Raw genomic sequence first — 24,473 nt, forward strand, 5'->3', positions numbered from 1 at the left:
CTACTGCCAAAATCTTGGTATAGAGCCTACAGATCAGGGGCTGGCAAACTACAGCTGGCAAACGGGCTGAATCTGGTCTGTTGCCATTTTTGTAAATAAAGTTTATTGGAACACAGCCATGCCCTGCATGGCAGCTTTTACACTGCAACGGCAATACTGCGGAGTTGTGACAGCTCATAGGCTGCAAAGCCTAAAATGTTGACCATCTGGACCTTTATAGGAAACGCTTACCAACACCTGGTATAGACCAACATCATTTCTCAGAAAGACAACGGCAGCTATCTTCTTATACCTCATTCGTTTAGCACCACTACGAGCACCTGTACTAGCAGAATAAGAAAAACCAAGATATATAAATATATATATATGGCTCCAAAAATTTTAAAGATATGGTACTTACTCTTCAGCAATTACTAGTGTACAGAGAAAAAGAATATTCATGGCGGAGCAGGCATGCTGGTAAGATACAGACACAAAAAGCCCTGATGTAAGGGAGTGTACAAGTACCAAACGAGTAGTAAAATGAGTCAACTAGGCAGACACAGGAAGGAAGGATGGGGAAAAAAATGGGCAGAGGGCCTGAGTATACATTTTTCCAAAGAAGATACACAAATGGCAATATGTACAGGAAAAGGTGCTCAACATCACTAATCATCAGAGAAATGAAAATCAAAACCACAATGAAGTACCTCCTCATACCTGTTAGAGTGGCTCCATTCAAAAAGACAAGAAATAACAAGCGATGGTGAGGAGGTGGGGAAAAGGGAACCCTCCTGCGCTGCTGGTGGGACTGTAAATTGGTGCAGCCACTATGGAGAACAGTATGGAGGTTCCTCAAACAATTAAAAATAGAACTATCATAGGATCCAGCAATTCCATTTCTGGGAAGTGGAAATGAAAACACTAACTGGAAAAGATATCTGCACCCCCATGTTCACTGAAGCATCATTTATAATAGCTAAAACATGAAGACAAACTTAGTGTCCATCAATGGATGAATGGATAGAGAAAATATGGTGTACATATACACAATGGAATATTATTCAGCCATAAAAAGAAGGAAATCCTGCCACTTGAGGGGTGGGTGAAATGGAATGGATGAAGGAGGTCAAAAGGTACAAACTTGTAGTTATAAAATAAATAAGTCCTGGGGATGTAATACACAGCATGGGGACTATAGTTAATAATACTGCACTGTATATTTGAAAGTTGCTAAGAGTAAATCCTAAAAATTCTTATCACATGAAAAAAATTGTAACTATGTATGGTAATGGATGTTAACTGGACTTATTGTGATGATCTTTTCATAACACATACAAATATCAAATTATTATACTATACACCTAAAACTAATGTAATGTTATATGTCAATTCTATCTCAATTTCAAAAAAAAAAGGAGGAAAGATGATTTCCATCTAGTAATCAAGACAGGTTTTATTTATGAAAATGGTGAAGCCAAGGTCAGACTTTTAACCAGGAATAGAACATCGGCATGGCAGGTGGAGACAGCACAAGGCAAACTGTTATTTATGCTCTATAAAACATATTCCATCCACGAATTGGTTGTTTTTCAACTTCAAGTTTCAACCATCAGCAACCATGCTTTGGGCTTTTGTAGTACTGCTTTCTGTGAGCCTCCAACAGCATCGGTCTCATAATGCCTCTGGCTTTTCTCCTTTTTTTTCTTTTCCTGCTCTTCTGCTTTAATCCTTCCATTCAGAGACTTCTGGTTGGGCTGCTCTTCCACCGGACAAGATAAGGCACAAGCTAAGCTGCTGTAACAAAGAGACCTAGAAGCACGTGGGACTCAAGAGAGATGTTTGTTTTTCTGGTAGGTAGGCAGTTGAGGGTAAGAGGACACTAATGCCATCCAGGGATGCAGGTCACTTCTATCTAGTTGTCCCACCATCAGCTAGAGGGTTATATGCCTCCACAGGGTCCAGGCTGGCTCACCCCTTCCACATCTTCATTGCAGCCCATGGGAGAGAGTAAAAGGTAGAAGAGAGAAATCAGTTTCCTAATTAAGGATGTGAACAGAAATTACACTTCTATGTCACATGAGATATCCAGAACTTGGTCACACGCTAGCTGCAAAGAAGGCTGAAGAACGTAGTATCTAGGAATGGTCCAATACACTAGAGCTGGAGTGGCAAGATTAGTTATACCTGAGGAAATAGGCTCGGAAGTAAGAGGATCGCTTGTGTTTTTCAACATAATCCATCCCCAGTCTAATTTTTTAATGCAGTGCTCTCCAAACTGTATCCTGTAGACCACTCTCCTGGGAGAAGTTACTAGGAGTGCTGTGGAGTAACAGAGATCTGTGATCAACCTCCTTCCTGCTCTCAGATCGTCCCAATGCCCATTAGCAAAGGTACGTAGTGAAGGAACACATCTACCTTGGTATGGCTTAACCCAGAATTCTTCAAACTTATAAGAAGAGGGAATTTGTTTTTCTGAAACATCTATTAACATCCTAGGAATCAATATCCTACAGGATATCAGTTTGTGATACAGAGTTTAATTTAATAAACATAATTCCTATAAGGTTTTAATATGGTATCTAAAGCTCTAATACAAGTCAAATCAAGGACCATACTTCCCAGAGAATACTTCCTGCTGCCTCATCAGAGTGCTTACTAGACCCCCAACTCCTTTCAGATTCCACCCTCTGTGCTTATGCCCATTCTTCCTACTCCAAATATGTCTGCTAAACCCTTCCTTACCCTGCTCTCAGAGCTTAGTCAAAATCTTACCTCTTTTCATCTCTTCAATTTCTAATGATGTTTCTTCTCTGAATTCTTTTAGTGTTTGTCTCTGATGTTTGACTCTCATGAGCCAACTGGTGAATGAACACGTATGTATCTCTTTTACATGTCTTGTCTTCCCCATAACTTTTAAGGATCTTCTCTGCAAGCTTTCAGATCTAGCATGAAGCACCACAACTCCTCCACTGAGCTCTCAGGGCTTAGATAAGAGTCAAAACCCACTTTAGACACAAGGGAAATATGAGCAATTAAAATGCGACAGACCAGGGCTTGGCTCTGAAAGACCAAGAGCATGAGAAGTGGCACCTACATCTCAGAGTAGACGAACCTAACACCAGGATGGGGGAAATAGAAGCCAAACTTTCAGCTAAAACATTCTGAGGAATCAAGCCAGAACCAGCTCTTAGAGCTCATGAGGGTGACGGCAGCACAAGTTCAGGTAGCAGCTGGAACCTCCACTGCCATCCTGTTTACCCCCTCTGTCCCCAAAGTCTAGAAATGCTGGGACAGTGGCATGAATCTTCGGGATTTATCAAAAGTCCCGATTCAAAGACCTCAGATTCTAGGCTGTACAGCAAAAGAGATGAATGGCAACCACTATACAGGTTTACCGATCCAATATTTGAACATTCAACAGTATTCAACACATTTTGCTATGTACCCTGAAGGCACTCCCTTAACCAGCCACCAAGTTCTGGAAGGCCAATGGATGATAATCTTACTCATGGCAATTCCATGCTCTAGAGGAATATGCCCCGCTTCTGCAGTGGTAACGGGGGCCTTGTAATAGGTAAAGGTCTGCATGTTTCTTAATGTCAAAAATTATATTCCTTTTTTTTTGGGGGGGGGGGCGGTTTCCAAAAGGTTAATTTTATATTTTGCCCAGGAAAATATAAAATTGTATCTTACAAATAAAAATTTTTATAATTGATTTTAAAATTACCATTCTAGCTCGTGCACTACAACTGCTGAGCCTGTGCTCTGGCGCCCGCGAGCCACAACTACTGAGCTCACGGGCCACAACTACTGAAGCCCGCGCGCCTAGAGCCCGTGCTCCACAACAAGAGAAGCCACCGCAGTGAGAAGCCCGTGCACTGCAACGAAGAATAGCCCCCGCTAGCTGCAACTGGAGAAGGCCTGCTCACCCAATGCAGCCATAAATAAATAAATTAAATTACCATTCTAAATTATTTAAGTTTTCATGACTGAGCTTTTAGTACCAATGATCTAACACTCCGAGAATCCCATTTAGGAAAGTCCTCTGGAGAAAAGCGCTGCCTTCCCCACATATAAACAATCATCCTAAATCACAACCACACTTTCAGAACAGCCAAGAAAACACTTAGACGCCAGGTTGTCCTTACAGAATTTATGTTTCACTAAACTATGTTGATTATGTCCTTTAAAAATCCTGATGTGAAAGCATATCTACAACAAAGCAATTAACCAAATATAATTGAAGGCTGCTTTCTTTCACTAGAAAATACAACACATACAAAGATTACTTTGATTTACTTTAAAAAATCTTCAATATTCAAGCCTCATATCACAAAAGGTGGATAATAACGATTTAGGTGCCCCCCCTGGCTAGAGTCAGTGGGGAAGAGGAAATTGAGAAGTTCAGACCTGAAGAGAATACACCATTAAGGAGTCTATATGATATTGAGTTCTTTATCATCTATCCCTTCATTCCTCTACCCAACAAGCATTTATTATGCACCTACTGTGACGGGGCAGAAGCCATCAGAGATAAGGAGAAATTTGGGATTGACATGTGTACACTGCTATAGTTAAAATAGATAACCAACAAGGACCTACTGTAGAGCACAGGGAACTCTGCTCAATATTCTGTAATAACCTAAATGGGAAAAGAATTTGAAAAAGAATAGATACATGTATATGCATAACTGAATCACTTTGCTGTACACCTGAGACTAACACAACATTGTTAATCAACTATACGCCAATATAAAATAAAAATTAAAAAACAACCAAAGGGCTGAGAGAATCCAGGTGGGAAAATCATATGAACCCAACTAACTATAATACAGGGTAAGATGAAGTACTGCAGTTACCGTGGGAGTGAAAAGGAAGGTGTAATTAATTCTGCCGGCAGACACCTGCACAAACCACATTAAAAACTGGGGTGAGGTGGGGGTGGGTGGGTATTGGAACTCAGCCTTGGGGGATGAGAATTCAGGAAGGTGAAGAGGGAGGGTGATGGGGGCGGGGGCAACGCTGCCCAGGGAACATCATAAACGCCACCAGGGACAAGCCACAAGGAGAGGTATTAGTCCATCGTGGCCAGATGGAGGCCTTGCAGGGCATGGAGTGGCAGGTGGGACTGGAGGGATGAAGCCACACGATTTCTGGATCATCTGTTGCTTATGTTTTACAGTTGGCTTACCTTGGTTTGGCTAATAACAAACCCACAAAAGCGTATTTACAAGGTCAAAAGAAACCATACTTTCTCCTGAAAAACGAAAATTGCTTCATGATGCGTTATCTGAAACATTCCCAAAGCAGAGTTGCAGAAATGAGTTATCAGACTATAAAATGTCACAACATATATCCTCTAGCAAGGGCTTCGACAGCCAATGCTATGCTGATCTGTTTGCACACATTTTCTAAAAAAAATTGTTTTTCAGGTTTGTGGCCACATTACTGTCAGTCTCTCTAATAAAAATGCACACTTGTATTCCAGTTGCATTACTGGCGGAAAAAGCAGTTATTCATCAACAGCTTTTAAAATCCCCTCTTCAAATAGCCCACTCCCCTACTAGGGAAACTTATATACCAAAACAACATATTTAACAAGAGACAGCCACACGTGAACACACACACACACCAACACACATGGTCAGAAAAACAACAAGAATTCATCAAGAAGAATGATAACTTCTTTCCTCCAAACAGGTTCAGGGCATTTATTATTTATTGTTATGCCTAAGAGGTTGAAAATAAGCAAATCTATCTTTTGGTGCCAGAAATGAGATTTGAGCAATGCATTCATTATAAAAACACTCCTACTGCAACAAAATAATTGAGAGTTCCCAGTGGAGTTAAATATTTTAGGATTACCACCTGTGTCCACAGCACTTTTATAAACCAAACCGCCTACTCAACCTGGTAAATACCGTAAGACCCGCAGACAGAACCCAGATTCATGGTGTGACCCTTGTCAATCCTGAAGACTTTTTCCTCCCTTAAGTCTGCCACAATAAAACCTTGTGTACCTGTCAGTTTCTTAATATGAGGTTCAATGTTTTATGTTACTTCTTGTTTCTGCTCACAGGCTATAACAATTTCAACTGTAGCTCCATCTCTCGCCTCTCTTTTCACTGCTCCCTATTTCTGGCCCTCAAATCAGAGATATTCTCTTCAATGGACTTTGCTGATAGTGCAGGTTTCACATATCATTTCTCACCAGTATTGTGAATCCTACATTGAGCTCTAATTATCCTCAAAAGAGCTGCCTAACAAAAGCCTGGACTGCATGCTCTCCATTCCTGCAAACTAAGGTTAAAGTGATGTAAAAACAAATAACATCGTTTATGAGTTAATTTACATAGGAAACTCAGAATTAAGAGATTTAACAGGACTTAGTAGTTGACCCAAACTCGATTTTTACCCAGGTGAGGAAAGTGGAGGTGGCAAGGAAATAGGAAGATTTAGAACAGGTGAGGGTGGTAAGAAGAAAAAAGGTGAGAGAAGAGTAACCACCACCTTTAAGAGACAACAATATTTGTGAATTAAATCTCAATTAAAACAAAAAGAGAACCGTACCATCAAAAGTAGATTCTTAGAGCAACTCAATTCAGTGCAGTCAGTATGTGTGGAACACTTTCTGTGAGTGAAGCACTAAGCAGGCTTCCGCCATTAACTACGTAGAACATATTTGTTCAAACGCCAAAGAGCTGACTTTTGAAATTTAATAAAATCTTATTTATGCACCACTTTTTCCCATTAAAAGAGATCACAGAAAAATGAGTGAGGATATGCATGGAGGGAAAAATGAAGGCAGAGAGGATGAAACCATAAGGATGGTAAATACATAAAAGGCATGTCACAAGGTCTTAAACATTTGTTAGAAGATGGGTTGAACATCTGACCATAAGCTTTCTGGCAGCCAGTGCGTAGAGAGAACACCTGTGGCTGTATACCTCACTGCATAATAAACCCCAAATCAGTTCAGGAGAAAACCAATTCTAAGACTAAGACTAGACAGCAGTTTCCTTCATGGGTCCTCGTAAAGAGTACCTCTTAACTGACTACCAGGTTTCACAGGCCTGTTTCTTGAAAGGTATGCCAATGAGGAGAGTTTAGTAAAACATTTGGGTGCGGGATCCCATACCACGCAGTCTAAATACCTAGCTCAGAGAACAGAGCTGGTATTTGTTTTAAAAACCAGGAAAATTAATACTGTGGTAAGTTAAATGGGATCAAAAATTAGATACTTCTAGAATATAGCTAAGATAATGCTATTTTATTATCTATTGGTTTATAGCCTGTACGTTAGGCCAAGATGTCTACTCTATAATGGCTTTAGGGTTCTAATGCTAGATTCTCTTGAATAAGCAACAAGTCACAGGCCATGACAGAATTAAGAATTAGAGCAAGACAATTCTTAATTCCTAAGAGAATACTATTATGCCATGCTCGCCCCATGTCAAATAAATTCCAATTTCTTTCTAAAGGGGAAAGTTATTACAATCATTAGTTAAAACTGCCACTTTACTGGCTGCCTAAGGTCATAAAAGAGGATTTTCAACCATTAAGACAAACATTCTGACACTGACAATATTTTATTATTTTATAATATTTACAACCCGCAGTAAAATAACAAAATGGCAATTTTAGAGATGGAAAGGGCTTTTGAGGCCACTTAGACAAACCTTGTTTTGAAAAGGGAGTAAAACAGGCTCAAAGTAGACTGAATGACTTGGCTAACTTCAGGAGCTAAGTAGCAGGGCCGGGTTAGCCCTCAGATGTCCCAGTTGCCTAACACCAAATGAATTAGCTGCTCATTTCTATTCTGTGAAGTAAATACATCTGGTTTTATAAAGCTATTAGATTAACCAAATTGAGCCTCTGGTTTTCTACCGTAGTTTCATAGGGACCTCATTCAACAAATATTTATCTGCCAAGCCACAAAATGATTTCCCAGCTTAGAGCTCACTGTAAAACAGAATACTGGTAAATTGCAATAAACAGTAAAGTAAACCAAAAATAAGCAAACAAAAAACCCAGCCCTAATACCTAAGTGCCAGGAAGGTAGTAATGTTTAACATTTAATAGACAAACCGGTCTTAAACTACTTTGAGACCAAAGCATCCATGTCTTTTCTACAATGTAAGTACCATCACCAACATACAAATCAACCACTGTCCTCAGGAGAGAGCTCTGAAATGAGGATTATAGTACACAGCACACCAGTTACAAACACATGAGGTAGAATCATAGGAACGTGTCAAACGAGGATGACACGTTTATTAAATTCAAAAGATAAAAACAACGAAAACAACTTCTAAATTAACATTTGGTGGTGGCATTATAACATGTATATGCTTTGTTTCTATGAGTTAAAAAAAAAAGCACACTCAATACTTAAACTTCTCTGCAAAGTACACCTGATTTTTTTAAAATTTTAAACATAGCCAATGTAGGGACCCAAACACTGTACTGGTGGCTTGAAATCACATCAGGGAGTCCCTCCAACTAAGTAGCAGAAGAACCAAATTAAGAAAGGCACAATCAGGCAAGAGCTTTCTGTTTAGTGATAATTTATCAGGCACCATGATCACTCAAAGCTGTGTCCTGGAGAACAAGACAGGCCAGCAGGAGCTGTGGATTGCTGGGACAACCACTCAGCCACAGCGCTGCAAAGAAGCAGAGATGCTGAGACTGGAACGTAACCATGGACAACAGGCCATGCCTTGGCCAAAGGTAATATGGCGTGCTCTGGCTCTCTTATGCTTCAGACTTATGTCCTTTAAAAAGCAATTCTGGGCTTCCCTGGTGGCGCAGTGGTTGGGAGTCCACCTGCCGATGCAGGGGACACGGGTTCGAGCCCTGGTCTGGGAAGATCCCACATGCCACGGAGCAACTGGACCCATGAGCCACAACTACTGAGCCTGCGCGTCTGGAGTCTGTGCTCTGAAACAAGAGAGGCCACGATAGTGAGAGGCCCGCGCACCGCGATGAAGAGTGGCCCCCGCTCGCCGCAACTAGAGAAAGCCCTCGCACAGAAACGAAGACCCAACACAGCCAAAAATAATAAATAAATAAAATATTTTTTAAAAAAGCAATTCTGCTATACTAAACATACTCATGTTGACAAACTTTTTTTCTACCCAAAAAAACACTGGCAATTACTCACCTACCATGTGAAGCATAAAAACTGTCTATTTTTCAAAATCACTAAATGCTCCTCTAAGGCACACTCCTTTCAGAAGAGGCCAAATATAACTGGGAATGCTTACTTGAGATACTATTAATGACAAGTCCTTTCAAGCTAGGATTTCATGAGCTGTCAGGTCACATGTATCACTTCTTTTTTTCCTGCTGCTTTCAGAGGCTCTAGGTATCTGAATGTTTACAGCAAAAACGTATGGAAATAACACCTGTCTTTAGCCACAGGACTTTTCATATCAAATGGAGCAATCACAAAACAGTGAGACCTTATAATGAAAGATGTCCCTACAACCAGTTAATGTGACTTGCAGAAAATGGTTTAGTAGCCCTACCTAAAACTCCTAGGCAGCCAGGATATTTCTGTCAGTTTCTTTATGGTACAATTTCAAAGAGCATATAAAGAAGCACACTCAAAGTTTCTCTTTATTCTTTGGGGGTCTTTAATCAGACAAGTGAAATGATGGAAACATTTCTATTTCTAAGGTTCAGCAAATTGACTTAATAGCATGGACAATCAAGACCTAAAACAAAAATCTGCAGATTAGACACAGTCAAACATAAGGCTTCTTAAGATGATTCCCCTATGATTAAGCCTAATAAGCCCCACTGTATCACTTTCGACCTCTTTTAAAAGAGTATCCAATTCCTGCTGGGGCATGCAATGGCACTACCCTGGATAGCATCAGGTGGGAAACATGAAGAGTTTAGAGTTGATAACCTGAGAAACAGCAGCCAGTCTTAGGATCCATAAACATTCTACTCAAAATGTTAAATAGATTTAACAGAAAAGTGAATCAATCATTTACGTTTAAATGGTGTACAGTGAAGGGGGTTCCTTGTATCGGGTTGTCTTACTGTTTAGTATATCTTTGACTGTAAAGTGCATTTATAATAAAAACACAAATTTCACAAAATGAAAAAAGCCTCTCTCTCCCATTAGTCTATTAAGTCTACCCTTTTACATTTTAAGAAGTTTGCCCCTGTCCTAGTTATAAGGAACAAAATGCCCTTCCTCATTCCCTTTCTAACATTCAGGGAAGGCATTTTAAAAATGCACTTAAACATTTCTCCAACCATTCCAAACTCTGAAGCCCTGAGAGAGCTGGAGGGGGAAAAAAAGAGAAAAATTAAAAGGACGTGAAAGTGACAAGATACTGGTAATGACATCGCTTACTTTCTGCTCTTCTTGCAAAGTGCACGCACAACTGGAAGAAAAAATAAATCTTTTCCCGGTTAACAATCTGAAACTGATTTATGAGGGTGGGGAGGCGGTGCTGGGGACTAAAACGCAAACCACGCTCTCCGCAACCGCGCACACCTGGAAGGCTCTAGTTTAAAGGCTGTCTTTCCTCATCAGGCTCAGAGTTTGGGCTCCTGGGCGCCTGTCAGGCTCCATCACAATCCCAGTTACAATCAGTACTTTCCCCCGTCTTCCTGTGTCTTTTTTAGTGCACATCCACTCTCCTCCCTCCTCCCAAGCGACGTCTCTTCACAGACCACAATACAACTGTGTCAGGCCAACCGTTACCCACCAACACACACTCATGATTCCCCCGACTCTCAAGTCTCGAAACAAAACGCGAATTTTTCTTCCCTCTTTGAAAGGGAGGTGCTCGCGGTTTTCAGGATGGAAATTCCACTCTCCTACGACAGTGCACACTCGGGGCACTCACTCTGCTCGCGCTACCGTTTTCTTAGCCCTTTTCGGTCATTTCGGCACCGACGATCGAGCCGACAGCAAAACGGCTCTGAAAACTTATTCAAGACCGTAGTTTGGACGCGGAGAAACTGCCTGCCGAGGTAACTGTGCTGCGCCCCGGGCCGCAGCCCCATGGTCGCCGCACCCCAACTTAACCGAGGTGATGCGCCGACGCACATCCTTTCCTTCCTGGCCTTTCCTTCCCTCAGCCCCTGGGGGTGACCCCGACTTTGGACCCCGGGGCCCACTTCCGCGGCCCGGGCGACCACCTGTCGGGGTCCTCTCGCGCGCGAAACCGGGGAGCCAGCAAAACGCAGTGAACGTCCCGGCCGCCGGGCTTTCGCTCCCGCGGAAGTTGCCCCACGCAAACTTTTCCAGCCACCTCCCCCCAGCTCCCCCCCGCCGCCGGGCTCGGGCTTAACCTGGGGCATCGGCGGTTGCGGATGCGTTCGGCCTTGGGTTCCTGGGGTCTGCAGCAGACGCGCGCGCCAGGGCCAGGGGCCCCTCCGAAGCATCATTCCGCCCGGCGCGGCGCTCCCGCCCCAGTCAGCGGGCCATCCTCCGAGCCGGAAGACTGGGAGAGGGCGTTCCCGGTGGGCGCAGCCTCGCCGGGCCCCCGCCTCCCAGCGAAGCGCAGCGCGGGGCGGGCTAAAGGGAGGGTGTGTCACTCTTCTCTCCTCGTCTTCGCACGCAACTGGGCGCTAGACTGTTTTCTTTCCTCCGACCAAAATTTTAAAACGGAACGGGGAGAGAAAGAGAGCGCGGGGGAACAGCCCTTCGCATCTCGGGTTTCCAGGGGCAGCGCGGACGCTGGGACGGCCTCGCTTCTTCCAGCGGAGGCCCACTCTGAAATGAACGAGAGCGGGCCCCTCGCACCTTGCGGGCTGTTGATTTCAAAACTCGCGAGTAATTCTGGGTACTCAGTGCCCTTGGGGCCGTCTGCTGCCTTCCACCCCGCCGGCAGGGAGGCGCGGGCCTGAGTGGCCATCTGGAGAGAGGCAGGGTCTCTCTGAAAGTTTCCCTCCTGGACTGAGAGGAAAGGAGGGAGAGAAGCAGGTCCACCAAGGCGCCACCTCTCAGTTGGCTCAGTGCGGACTGCGGGCTGCGCTGCTCATTGTTGAGCGCTGTGACGGTCACCCCAGACCTACTTCTGCCAGACGTTTGCGGTGACCCACCCAGAGCTCTTTGGGACGCGCTCTCCCACAGTCGAATTGGCTTCTCCTTTGCAGCACGTTTTTAACTGAAGGAGCTAAGGAACAGGAACTGTCTTCTCGACAGCTGGGAAATCTAATGTTTTGTCTTGGAGACTTTTTGTTTGTGAAAACAAACACAAACCATTTAAGAGCAACCTAGTCCAACTTTCAAAGAGCTTACTTACAACAGAGTTGCTAGATAAAATACAGAATGCCCAGTTAAATTTGATTTTCAGATAAACAAAACATAATATTTTTTAGCATAAGTATGTCCCAAATATTGCATGGGTCACACTTATACTTTTCTATGAAATATTTGGGATATACTTATACTAAATTATTTATTGATTATCTGTAATTAAATTTAGCTGGGCATCCCATATTGTTATTTGCTAAATCTGCAAGAGGCTTGAGTTAATGAGTCAAAGCTAGCAAACAGTGCAACAAGTGGCAAATCTCACCTGATGACGATCTCCTTTCTTTATTGAAAAAAAGATGTAAGTTTCTATGATAGCAAAACCTTTGTCACCACTTAAGGCTGATTCATATGTGTTAATGAGCATCTGTGTTTCAAAATACCGTTGCCCTGCACAGATAGTGACGCATTAAACATTAAGTCCACATGGGAAGTAATTTACCTTACCTGAGTCCTTTCCTTCTATCTGCTAGTGCTCCAAATGAAAGAGATTTTGTCTACCGTGAATAAAGCTGCAATAAACATGGGGATGCAGGTATCTTTTTGAGATACTTATTTCATTTCTTTTGGATACATATCTAGTAGTGGGATTGCCGGATCTATATGGTAGTTCTCTTTTAATTTTTTGAGGAACCATTATACTGCTTTCCATAATGGCTGCACCAATTTACATTCCCACCAACAGTGTACAAGAGTTCCCTTTTCTCCTGTAGCCATAATATGGAAACAACCCAAGTGTCCATCAAAGGATGAATGGACAAAGAAAATGATATATAGATGTTGTTCATATATATAATGGGATATTATTCACCGATAAAATAGAAGGAAATCCTGCCATTTTGACAATATAGATAAACGTGAAGGACATTATGCTAAGTGAAATAAGTCAGAAAGACAAATACTATATGATCTCTCTTATATGTGGGAGCTAAAAAAGTCAAATCCATAGAACCAGAGAGTAGAACAGTGGTTTCCAGGGGCAGGAAGGTGGGGAAAATGGGGAGATGCTGGTCAAAAAGTACAAACTTTCAGTTATAAGATGAATCAGTTCTAACAGCCTAATGTACAGCATGGTGACTATAGTTAATAGTACTGTATTATACACTTGAAATTTGCCAAGAGAGTAGATCTTAACTGGACTAACCACACCGAAAAAAAAAAGGTAACTCTATGAGGTGATAGATGTGTTTATCAACTTGATTGTGTTCATTCACAATGTATACATATGTCAAACCATTGCATTGTCCATTTGAATATATACACTTTTTATTTGTCAGTTAATTATACCTCAATAGAGCTGGGAGGGGGTTGAAGAAAGAAGTTTTATTTGGAGAGAAATGGAGAAGAGGAGGAGAAAATGTCCATTTTGAGCACAGAATCTGCTGCTATATCACTCTAATACTCTTTTTCCAACAGGTTTTTTGGGGGCTACATTCCCTTCAATTGCCTTTTCATAGGACAACAATTTTGTAATACTTTCTATGGAGAGAATAGAAAAGATTAATGTCTTCTCTCTAGCATGCTGATTTGTTTTTACATATCATTGAGAGTTTAGAAAAGTGTTTTTAAGCGTTAAAACTCACTATTGGTAATGTCATGTTAATTCTTATGGTTGTTCTTAAATTGGCAAAAGTTCTATCAAGTGTTTTTCATACCTGAGCTGTAACATTTGGAAGAATAGTCCACAAGTAGCTTCTGAGTCATTCATTCCAAGCGTCATTTCTTTTTTGTTGTTTTTTGGGGGGGTTGTTTTTGTTTTTGTGTGTTATTTTTGTTTGCTTTTTGGGCATCATTTCTTTTTACTAGCCACAAACTCTGGTCACTTGGCACTGCAGGGCACATTCATACTGCATTGCAATCTCTGGCCCTGCACTTTTGTCACAGCAGTAAGTGAGAGGAGTATTCTTGGAAGTCATTCCTACATGGGCATGGTTAACAATACTTAATAATACATGGAAATCACTGTGAGCCACATACAGTTATCCCACTAAACCCGAAATAAATGTATCTCCAACTCAACTTACTTTTTGTTGGATCTTGAAAATGGCCATGGCCACTCAGCCACCTGACACAAGGGGACATGTGTCAGAGGGGTGGTTGGAGAGGAAAGAGACAGTGAGTGGTCTTAATCGATTCCAGTTAAAATATTTTACTTTTAGAAATATTACAAAAACATCTCACCAAGTGAATGCATTGCTAGGGACCAACGCCTCACCAGGTGCCTTGGGAAAGGCTTGTGCAAGTGAAGACCCCTGAAAGCTTAAGCTAAATCAAATTCACTGACACCTAAGTCATCAATACATGCTATTACTATTACTCCAAACCGTTCCGTAACACTCAGTGCCTGCCTATTTTGTAGAACTTATCACACTTTTTATTTACATTCATATCTGGCTCTCCAGCTCAATTATAAATGCAGGGGCAGGTGCTCTGTCAGAGTGCCTGGCACAAGACCTGTTTTAAATTAGAGACTCCGTCAACAATGAATAGATGAAACTATGCCAATAGACAGGAAGAGATATTGCAAGAACAACTCAAAACCAACGCGACCGAAGAAAAGTCCGGGAGCTGTGGCTCCAGATAGGAAGGATAACAATATGCAGAGAAGAAAGAGCCCTGCCAGGGCTGTAGGACAAGGATCAGAGATCTCAGGACTAAAGAGATGGAAAACAGGTACAGGAAGGGCCTTTAAAACAACCAATGTGGGCTTCCCTGGTGGCGCAGTGGTTGAGAGTCCGCCTGCCGATGCCGGGGACGCAGGTTCGTGCCCCGGTCCGCGAAGATCCCACATGCAGCGGAACGGCTGGGCCCGTGAGCCATGGCCGCTGGGCCTGCACGTCCGGAGCCTGTGCTCCGCAACGGGAGAGGCCACAACAGTGAGAGGCCCACGTACCTGCAAAACAAACAAACAAACAAAAAAACCCCAATGTGATTCCATTTATATAAGATGTCCAGAAAGGGCAAATCTATAGAGATGGAAAGTAGATTAGTAGTTGCCTGGGGCTGTAAGTTGGGAGTGAGGCAAACAAGCATGAGGAATCTTTTTTGGGGTGATGGAAATGTCCTAAATTGACTGGATTGTGGAGATTATTGCATGTCTGTAAATTTGCTGAAAATCATTTGTACACTTTGAGTGAAATTGGTGGTATATAAATGACACCAATAAAGCTGTTTATGGTTGGTGTGTTTTTTTTCTGAAAAGGGAAAGCAGAGATTCAAATGTGAAGAGGTTCTAATACATAAGTATATTAATGAACTAGGTCGGAGTAACTGTCCTGTCTCACCAAGATTCCCACACATTGTGGTGAAGTGTGTTGTGCACCAAAGTGATCCACATGTGCTGAGCCACCATGTGGACAGGGCAGCCCCAGTAGTCTTTCCATCTGCGGTGTCCAGAGCTCTCTCACTTTGCTGACCCCCCAAATTACTAGAGTGTGGGTCTAGTAAAAAGAAGCGACATGTGAAATGAATGCCAAGAAGCCGGTCTGTGGCATATTCTTCCCAATATTACAGCTCACATATGAAAAACACTTGAAGAATTGACAAGACATTGCCAATAGTGAGTTGTATAGCTGAGACACTTTTCTAAACTATAATGATATGAAACAAAACAACATGCGAGAGAAAATTCTCTTTTCTATTCTCTTTTCTATTCTCTCTATAGAAAGTATTGCAAAATTGCTGCCCTATGGAAAGGCAGTCAAAGGGGATGTAGCCAAAAAACTGTCGGGGGGAAAAAGTATGACAGTGATGTGAGCGGCAACTAATTTTTTAAAATGTTTTATTTTGGGGGGTTTTGTGCTTTAAAAACTTTTGTTATTTATGACTTATTTTCTCACTCTAAATATTCATTACCATGCCAATTTTGCATTCCTAATTTTTTATTATTTTTCTTAAAGACGGTCTCCCAAATTATATAACCTCAGGCTCCACGAAACTTGGATCTGCCTCTGTGGGTCAGGCATAACCACTTGGTTTAGTTATTATAAAAACCTTACAGGGGCTTCCCTGGTGGCGCAGTGGTTGAGAATCTGCCTGCTAATGCAGGGGACACGGGTTCGAGCCCTGGTCTGGGAGGATCCCACATGCCGCGGAGCAACTAGGCCCGTGAGCCACAACTACTAAGCCTGCGCGTCTGGAGCCTGTGCTCCGCAACAAGAGAGCCCGCGATAGTGAGAGGCCTGTGCACCGCGATGAAGAGTGGCCCCCGCTTGCCACAAGTAGAGAAAGCCCTCGCACAGAAACGAAGACCCAACACAGCAAAAATAAATTAATTAATTAATAAACTCCTACCCCCAACATCTAAAAAAAAACAAACCTTACAAATTAACGTTATTAGCTCCCTATCACAGATGAAGAAACTAGTAGGTTAAGTAACTTATCTAAGGTCATATAGTCAGAACTCAAGCCTGGAATTGTATAACTATGATGCCAAGATTTTTCAACTCCAAAACCCCAAGATAACCTTGACCCTATATTGCCTGTCTCTTCTGACATCGCTTAACCACCTGACCTTTTCATAGCCACAGCTGGGATTAGGGTGCGGTGAAGGGAGGTGAATCAATTGCAGGGTCAAATCCTTTCTTTATTTTCAATGTTGATACTCTGTTCATCATAAACTTTTTGCATTAATTTCGATTTTTAAAAATATTACATTTAAATATTATCTCAATGACTGAGTTTTTTGGTGCCCCTTTAAATTTGGTGCCCAAGGCAAGTACCTCAGTTGCCTCACCCTAGTTTTAGCCTGGCATCAGATCCTTAATGAGGACATGAATATCCAGATTTGTGCTTTAACTTCTAATAAAGGTGGTCCCCAAATTTCCCCATTGACGTTCATACAACTGGCCTTTGCAGGCGTTATTCATTTATGTCCTCAAACTATCATTTGAGAACTCAGTTTTTCACAGATAGGCTGACCAGTAACGATACTGGATAATCTACCATTAGTATCACTTGCCTACCATTGGCAACGGGGCTAGATTCAGTCAAGGTAGAAGGAAAGTTTATTTATGAAAAAAGTTTTATATTTATGTCACCTGGTCTTACTTGTAAAATCATTTGAATCCAGCAACTTCTCATATATCCTCCGCAGATGCCAGTAGCACTGGATTGCAGAGGCGGACTGGCTAAGGGGTCCCCTCGAGTATCCTACTTGGAGGTCCCTACGCTGATTGAATTCTAGAGATAACTAGAGAAGAATATTCCTAGGCTTTCATTTTTAACAGAGTCATAAAGCACTTAGTACCCAAATGAAAATACATATTATTTTCAAACTCTGTAGGGAAGATTGATAATATAATGACCGTATGTCAGGCCTCAGAGGAAATCTCAAAAATATTTTTTTAACTTCCTCACATATAAGCTTTATTCATGAAATTAGAAGGTAAAGCATCACTACCATTGGAATTTGAATAACACACTTATTAAAAATATTCATGGATTAAGTAGGAAATAAGTGGAATTTGAGAACTATTTTAAAACTGCATAGCAATGAAAGCACTTAATATCAAAAGGTTCACTACTCAGGAAAATGTATAGACTTAAATGCATTTATTAGAAAACAAGAAAGTCTGAAAGTAAACTACGCTTACAATCTAAGAAGCTATAAAAATAGCAAAACTAAGCCTAAAGGATGTAGTGGGAAGAAAATGATAGTGGTAAAAGCAGAAAATGAATCAGACTTCCTCTACCCTTTTTTCTAAAGCAACGTCTCCCCAAAATAGAGTGAGTCAATAAAACCAAAAGTTGTTTTTTTTTTTTTAAAGGCACCAAGACTGACAAAACTGACACAAGAATGATGAAGAAAAAAGAAGGAATACATATACATAACAGAAAGGAGAGAAAAACTAACCCCCAGTAATTGCTTATATCAATCAATTTAAAACTATAAAAACCAAACTTGGCTCAACAAAGAGAACCTGAAGAGACCAGTAATCATAGATTGAAACAGTGTTTAATGATCTACCTGGAAAAACGTCCCAAGCCCAGAGCTTACCGGGCCAGTTCAACCAAAACTTCCAAAATAGATAATACCTATCTTATATACCTAGACTTTAGCTAACTGATATGAATTGTTCCAAAGCATCAAAACAGATGGGAAGCTATCCAATTCATTTAACAAAACTAGCATAATGCTGATATCAAAATGAAACAAGTAAACATGATAAAAGCAGGTCACAGACCAATCTTACTTAGAAAGGAAATAAAACAGATCTTAAATGAAATGTCAGCAAATGGAACCAGTAGTGTAATAAAAGAATGATCAAGTAAAAATTGATCCAAGCTGCCAGGGTCAATTCCTAAATTTCACATTCTCTTAATCCAAACACGTCCCATCTGAACTATGCTGGGGGCTGCTTTATTCATGAATTGTTCTCTTCCGCCTCCTACAGTAGGCTGGCTGGCCGTCTCCTGTTCACGTCACCCCTCTGTTCAAAGCCCTTTGAAGGCATTACACCTTTCAGAATGAAACCCAAAGGCTTCACCATAGCCCACAAGACCCTAAAAGATAAGTCTGGCCGCACTACCTCCTACTCATTGCCTGTAGCCCTCACTCTGCTTTATTTTTCTTCTTAGCATTTCATCATCACCTATATTTATTTTTTATCTGTCTCCCCCAACTAGAATGCAAGCTCCATGATGGAAGGGACCTTGTCTGTTTTGTTCACTGCTCTAAACTCATCACCTAACAGAGCCTGTCACAAAGTAGGTTCTTAAATATTTCATGAATGAATGAAAGGATGAAAAATAAAACAGGACTTGTAAGTTAAAAACATCAACCACTTTAAGAAGAACAAAATCACACATACTTCTGGTTATACGTGCACAAGGGTGTGTCAGACATTGTTCAAGGCTCTGATGATAGAGTGATGAATGAAAAAGATGAGTTTCTCGCCCACATAGAACATAGTGGGGAAGTTAACAGAACAAGAAATTAAAGCGGAATAAATGGAAAAAGACCAGGGCCCAAGGTCCCAATTAGCGGGGAGGTCCAGGTAGGCTCGGGGTGAGGGTCAGGCTGACATCAGTGCACATGAATAACGGGAGGAGGAATGGCAGCCAGTCAAATGAAGAGGTGAGGATGTGTTTCTAGCAGAGGCTCCCGCATGTTCAAAGGCCCAGGGGCATAAGAATTCATAAGTCTCTCCTAATAAAGAGATTATCAGGTAGAAAGTTAAAACTTGATATCAAAGAAAACTTAGCATAACAATTTAGGCTCTCTGGTGAGCATCACATTTTGAAGTCTGGTGGTAGACGGATGTAATGGACAAAGACCGCTTGCTTCTGTATATCCAGCAGTACTGGGTGGTCTGAAGCAAATATAAGTGTGCTTAACAAATGAATCCTAGGAAAAAGGGAGTTAAGGTGGCAGTAGCCAGCACTAAAACTTTTGGTCCTTAGTCTCAAGCAGGGAAGAATTTCAGTGAAGGTAGAAACTGGTAGGTATGAGGCAAACTGACACTGGTGATACAAGGGCAGAGAGCAGGCTCAACATGGGCAGAGCATTGCTACTATTACTGTTGTGCTGCGATTCTGCCAAGACATTGACCGACATTTACTGAGTACTTACTATATGTCAGTTGTTAATGGACAACTTTACACATTTGTTCCATATAATTCTCACAAAACCCTTACCACAGAACTATCATGTCTAGTGACTTCCCTGGTGGTCCAGTGGTTAAGACGCCGAGCTCCCAATGCCGGGGGCTCAGGTTCAATCCCTGGTCAGGGAACTAAGATCCCACATACCACAACTAAACCCGTGCACCACAACGAAGACCCAGCACAGCCTAAATAAATAAACATTTTTTAAAAATTAAAAAAAAAAATTATCATCTCTAGTAGGACTGTTAAGGCTCAGAAGAGTTTAGGGACTTGGCCCAGGTCACACAGCTAGCAGAGGGACTAGAGCTCAAATTGTGTTCTGTTTGGCTCTCAAACACTTCTTTCTACTGGAGGTGGTCTAATATAACATGACAGATACAGGGCTAGAATCGAGTTCTTCCTTTTCACTCTCAAATTTGCTCACCTTGCACCTCTCAGATCGTGTACCATTTTCTATTTAGCACGGTACAGGATGTTGGTTGGCATTCTTTACCTAGTGGGAGACAGAAATCATTTTTTGAAGAGTTTGAGTCATGTCATCAGTGACCCCTTCTTTTACTGAGTTACTGTAGTATTTCGTTAATTTTTTTTTTAAGCTGACATTCTTTTCTTGTTTTATTTATTTTTTTATCTATGGCCACATGGTGCAGCTTGTGGGATCTTAGTTCCCCAAGCAGGGATCGAACCCGTGCCCCCTGCAGTGGAAGCACGGACTCCTAACCACTGGACCACCAGGGAATTCCCAGTATTCCATTAATTTTGAATGTAGAAGTATTAAGAGGCCCTCTGGAAAATTCTATAGGTTCCAGATATAGTCCTCCCTACCCCATTATATAGCAGCAAATTAATTCCTATTCACAATCAGGATAAATCCCTTTCCAACTTATTGGCATAAGGAGCCCCAAGCAGTCAGCTGGTAGTCATAACTTCCAATTCAGTAGGAACAATATTGTGTCCCTCAGTGGAAGCATGCTCCTTTGGGGAGTAAGACCCTAAAATTCTGTGAATAGGTTAAGATGGAATGCTGATCCCATCTTGATTTTCAGGACTGGCTATGGGAGAAAAATGCTGGTTTCGGAATCAAAGCATATGTTGCATCCTGTAGGACAGTACATCAAAAGTCACTCTAACTGTGTCTTCACCTTTCTATCAGGCCAGCTGCTTTTGGGGGTGACAGGTCGTGGTAAGACCAGTGAATCCCCACTGCCACACTCCTTTTGCCGTGAAATGAGTTACTTGATCAGAAACAATGTGGAAATCACATGGTAATTCTGTAAGCCCATAGATGGTGGTGTTGGCAGAAATGCTACAGGCAGGGTAGGCAAATCCAGTCTCAGACTGTGTGTCTATTCCACTGAGGTCAAACTGCTCCATGGTGGAAGGGTCCAATGTAATTAACCTGCTATCACGTGGTGCCTTGTTTCCCCAAGGAATAATGTCATGTCGAGAAATCAAAGTAGGTCTCAGCTGAGGACAGGTTAGGAATACAGTAGTGCAGCCGTTTCAGCCTTGGCGAGGGGATGCCCATAGTATTTAGCCCAAGCATAGCTTCTATCCTTGCAAGTAAAGCAAATCTGTACACAGGCCATTGAGCAAATACTGGGGTGACTAAGGAACAAGGCTGACATTCACAGATGGCTCACCTGAATCAGGTGGACAATTTTCACTGCAGATGCCCTGTGGTGTACGTTCACATGGAATACAAATGTCTTCACAGTGTCACTCTGTGAAATCCATCCAAATACCTGTTCTCTAAACCTTTGTCACCAGTTTCCAATCCTGTTCCTTCCAAGTCCCTGGTCATTTAACTAGCCATTAGCTTCTTGCCTATGAAGCTGTATAGGCCTATATCTCTTGGGAGCCTCATTGTCTAGACAAATGTATGGCTTGAAGTTCTGCCCACAAAGACTTCCCTTCACCACTAGACTAGTCCTACAGCAGTCCAGTTGGTGTCATAATTTTGTCTTAAAAGCAGGCTCTGTTTTTTTCTTCCTTCTTTAACTGATCATAGGGAAATAGCTCATGAGGCCATGGATGTGAACCGAGGGAAGGTGGCCATGCAGCAGGAGTGGCCGTAAGAATCCGAGCCACCTGCTCATGCAACTTGCTTCAGGACAGCTGAGCCTGGTACCTTATATCCTGTTCACATTTAGTGATAGACTGCTTCTGGGCACGCGCAATCTTATTACTCGCTTGGGGCATCCAACGTCTTGCAGTGCACAGCTCAGTAGCAGTCTAGGAGCTGTTCTCAAAGAGATAAAAGGTTTTTTTTGCAGAAGATATGGCTGTGCTCCCGAACCATAGAGAGGTCTGTAATTTCCAGTTGAGCCCCGCATGGCATTCGCATTTGCCACAGACACTCCAGTTAGACTTGCTGGGTCAAAAGAGCCCTAGGGGCAGAGCGGTTTGCACCACAGCCTTCCTTTACGTAGAGCCTTCTCTTGCTCTGACTGCACTGCAAATTGGCAGCCTTACCAGTTACTTGGTAAATGGGTCATAGTGGCACATTGAAATGGGGCGTATGTAGCTTCTAAGACCCCAAAAAGTCACCAAGCATTGTACAAGGTGTTGTGGAAGGTGACCTGGGGGGAGTGACTTTTTCATTTTGGAGGCTATCTTGCAACATGGTCCAGACGCCTGAAGCTCCAGAAACCTGAGAGGTGGTTACACTCCTGAATTTTCATGGGGTTTCTATCCACCTTCTGGCACTATTCCCATTGCATCCATCTGGTTTTCTTTCCATTTCCATCCAGCATGGTATAGTATGTTTCTTCTTTCATCCAAAAGAGACTGTTTCTTTACTTCTGTTTCCAGATCTTCAACTCATTTTATCTCTAACTTAGAATCATTTAAAACTGAATCAACAAACATTTGCTGAATGTCTATTATGTGCCAGGCATGGGGGTGGGAGGCACTTGCCTTAGTTTAAAAGAGAACATAGTTCCTGTGTTAAAGGAGAATGTCAATGATAACGCTGACAAGGGCTATGGCAGAGAAAAGTGGAAGGTGTTATGGAAACACACAGGAGGGGGAGTGGTCAGGAAAGGCTGCCAGAAAGAGGTGATCTTTAGGCTGAGTTCTAAGGATGAGTGGGGTTCAGTCAGTGAAGCCAGGAAGGGATCGAACGGGTTTCCAAGTAAGGGGAGAAGGACATGCAAAGCCTGGACATGGAGAAGGGCAGCCCCTATAGTGATGTACAATCAATCTTCTTTTACTTTCAGAGTTACCCTTCTGGTTCCTACCCATTCTCTATCCCACTTTGGTTCCCATTCCTTCCTAAACTATCACTCAAAAGATTGTGGTAAGTTCTATGAAGACAACTTAGGTTCACTAGATTTTGGGGAAAAACACCTTTTCAGACCCCTTATTTGCTTGCGGACACAGTACTCAGGGTCCTAATTAAATAACTCAGCTTTAAGCTTTGACCTTTCTTGCTTAAACCTCTTATTCCTTCATCTCTCCGTCTCCCTGTTATTCTTGACTCTGCAAATAATTACCTATCAGTTTCTGATAATAAGAGATAGTCTAGAGGCACAGTATCTTTCATTCTAGTAAAATCACTCAGGTTTCAATAGGACGCACATATTAATAGGTCTTTCCTATTGTTACTATGCAAGTCATAAAACGTTAAGTCCCAAAAGAGCAGGATTTGAAAGAAACTGGAATATAGAAAAAATTCCATAAAAACTTCATTAAAAATGGGACAGGCTTTCCAAACTAGTACAGTGTTTTACAGCTTTCCCAAGGGTCATTCTGAAATGACTCCATGGTAAGAAAGGCTAATAAGTTTTCCACTAAATTAACTTAACGTGTTTCTATTACGTAGCTATATAAGGACAGGAGCTTGGGGATATGTGAGTTGGGAGACAAGAAGTACTAAAAAGACTCAAGGTAAAATCCCTGACCTAAAGTAAATTTCAATGTAATAAAGAACTGAGAGAAACATATACAAATTGCTTTTTATTTATTTCTAAAGAGAATAGGCTTAACCATGATTTAATATTATAAAGCCATAGCCTATTAACTTTAAAAGAACCTAATAATTATATTTACAAATTACTTAAACTAGCACACATGTACCAGCCACATCATCAATAAAATGTTACAAGCAAGGTAGAGGGGCTTCCTGGCGGCGCAGTGGATAAGACGCCACGCTCCCAGTGCAAGGGGCCCAGGTACGATCCATTGTCGGGTAACTAGATCCCACATGCATGCCACAACTAAGAGTTTGCATGCCACAACTAAGGAGCCCACGTGCTGCAACTAAGATCCGATGAAGCCAAATAAATAAATAATATATATATTTTTAGAAAGTGAGTGTATAAGCAAGGTAGAAGGGTAGGTTATACATATTTCTGTTTTAACAATGAGAGTATAATCATTTTACGTCTACCAAAAAGTATATTTCAGAATCTAGTTTTAGACAATTATAGTGTAAAAATAAGCATATACATCACTACACCCTAATCAAATTATCAACAAATTAATTGGCTATTGAGCTAAAATAATAGGTACCTGAAAAACGAGAATAGTCGCTTGACTAAAACCATGAACATGTCTGAGCAGTGATGATGCACTCATAAAAACTGACTGATCA

At 41.7% G+C, this 24,473-nt stretch overlaps 1 protein-coding gene and 1 long non-coding RNA gene across 2 annotated transcripts in view; one reads left to right on the forward strand and one right to left on the reverse strand.

Moving 5' to 3' along the window:
• MCUB (mitochondrial calcium uniporter dominant negative subunit beta) overlaps positions 1 to 11,476 on the reverse strand; it is a 90,640-nt gene extending 79,164 nt beyond the window's left edge. The window contains 1 exon segment of the mRNA XM_067735340.1: positions 11,302 to 11,476. Within this exon segment, the coding sequence (XP_067591441.1) occupies positions 11,302 to 11,397 (96 nt within the window). The 5' untranslated portion in view covers positions 11,398 to 11,476.
• LOC137223501 (uncharacterized) lies at positions 2,324 to 3,897 on the forward strand. The gene is made up of 3 exons (XR_010942901.1): positions 2,324 to 2,372; positions 2,807 to 2,855; positions 3,718 to 3,897. It is a non-coding gene; the product is annotated as an uncharacterized lncRNA (long non-coding RNA).
• Positions 11,477 to 24,473: the final 12,997 nt, after the last annotated feature.

This window comes from Pseudorca crassidens, chromosome 4, assembly GCF_039906515.1.
Source record: "Pseudorca crassidens isolate mPseCra1 chromosome 4, mPseCra1.hap1, whole genome shotgun sequence".
Lineage (NCBI taxonomy): Eukaryota > Metazoa > Chordata > Mammalia > Artiodactyla > Delphinidae > Pseudorca > Pseudorca crassidens.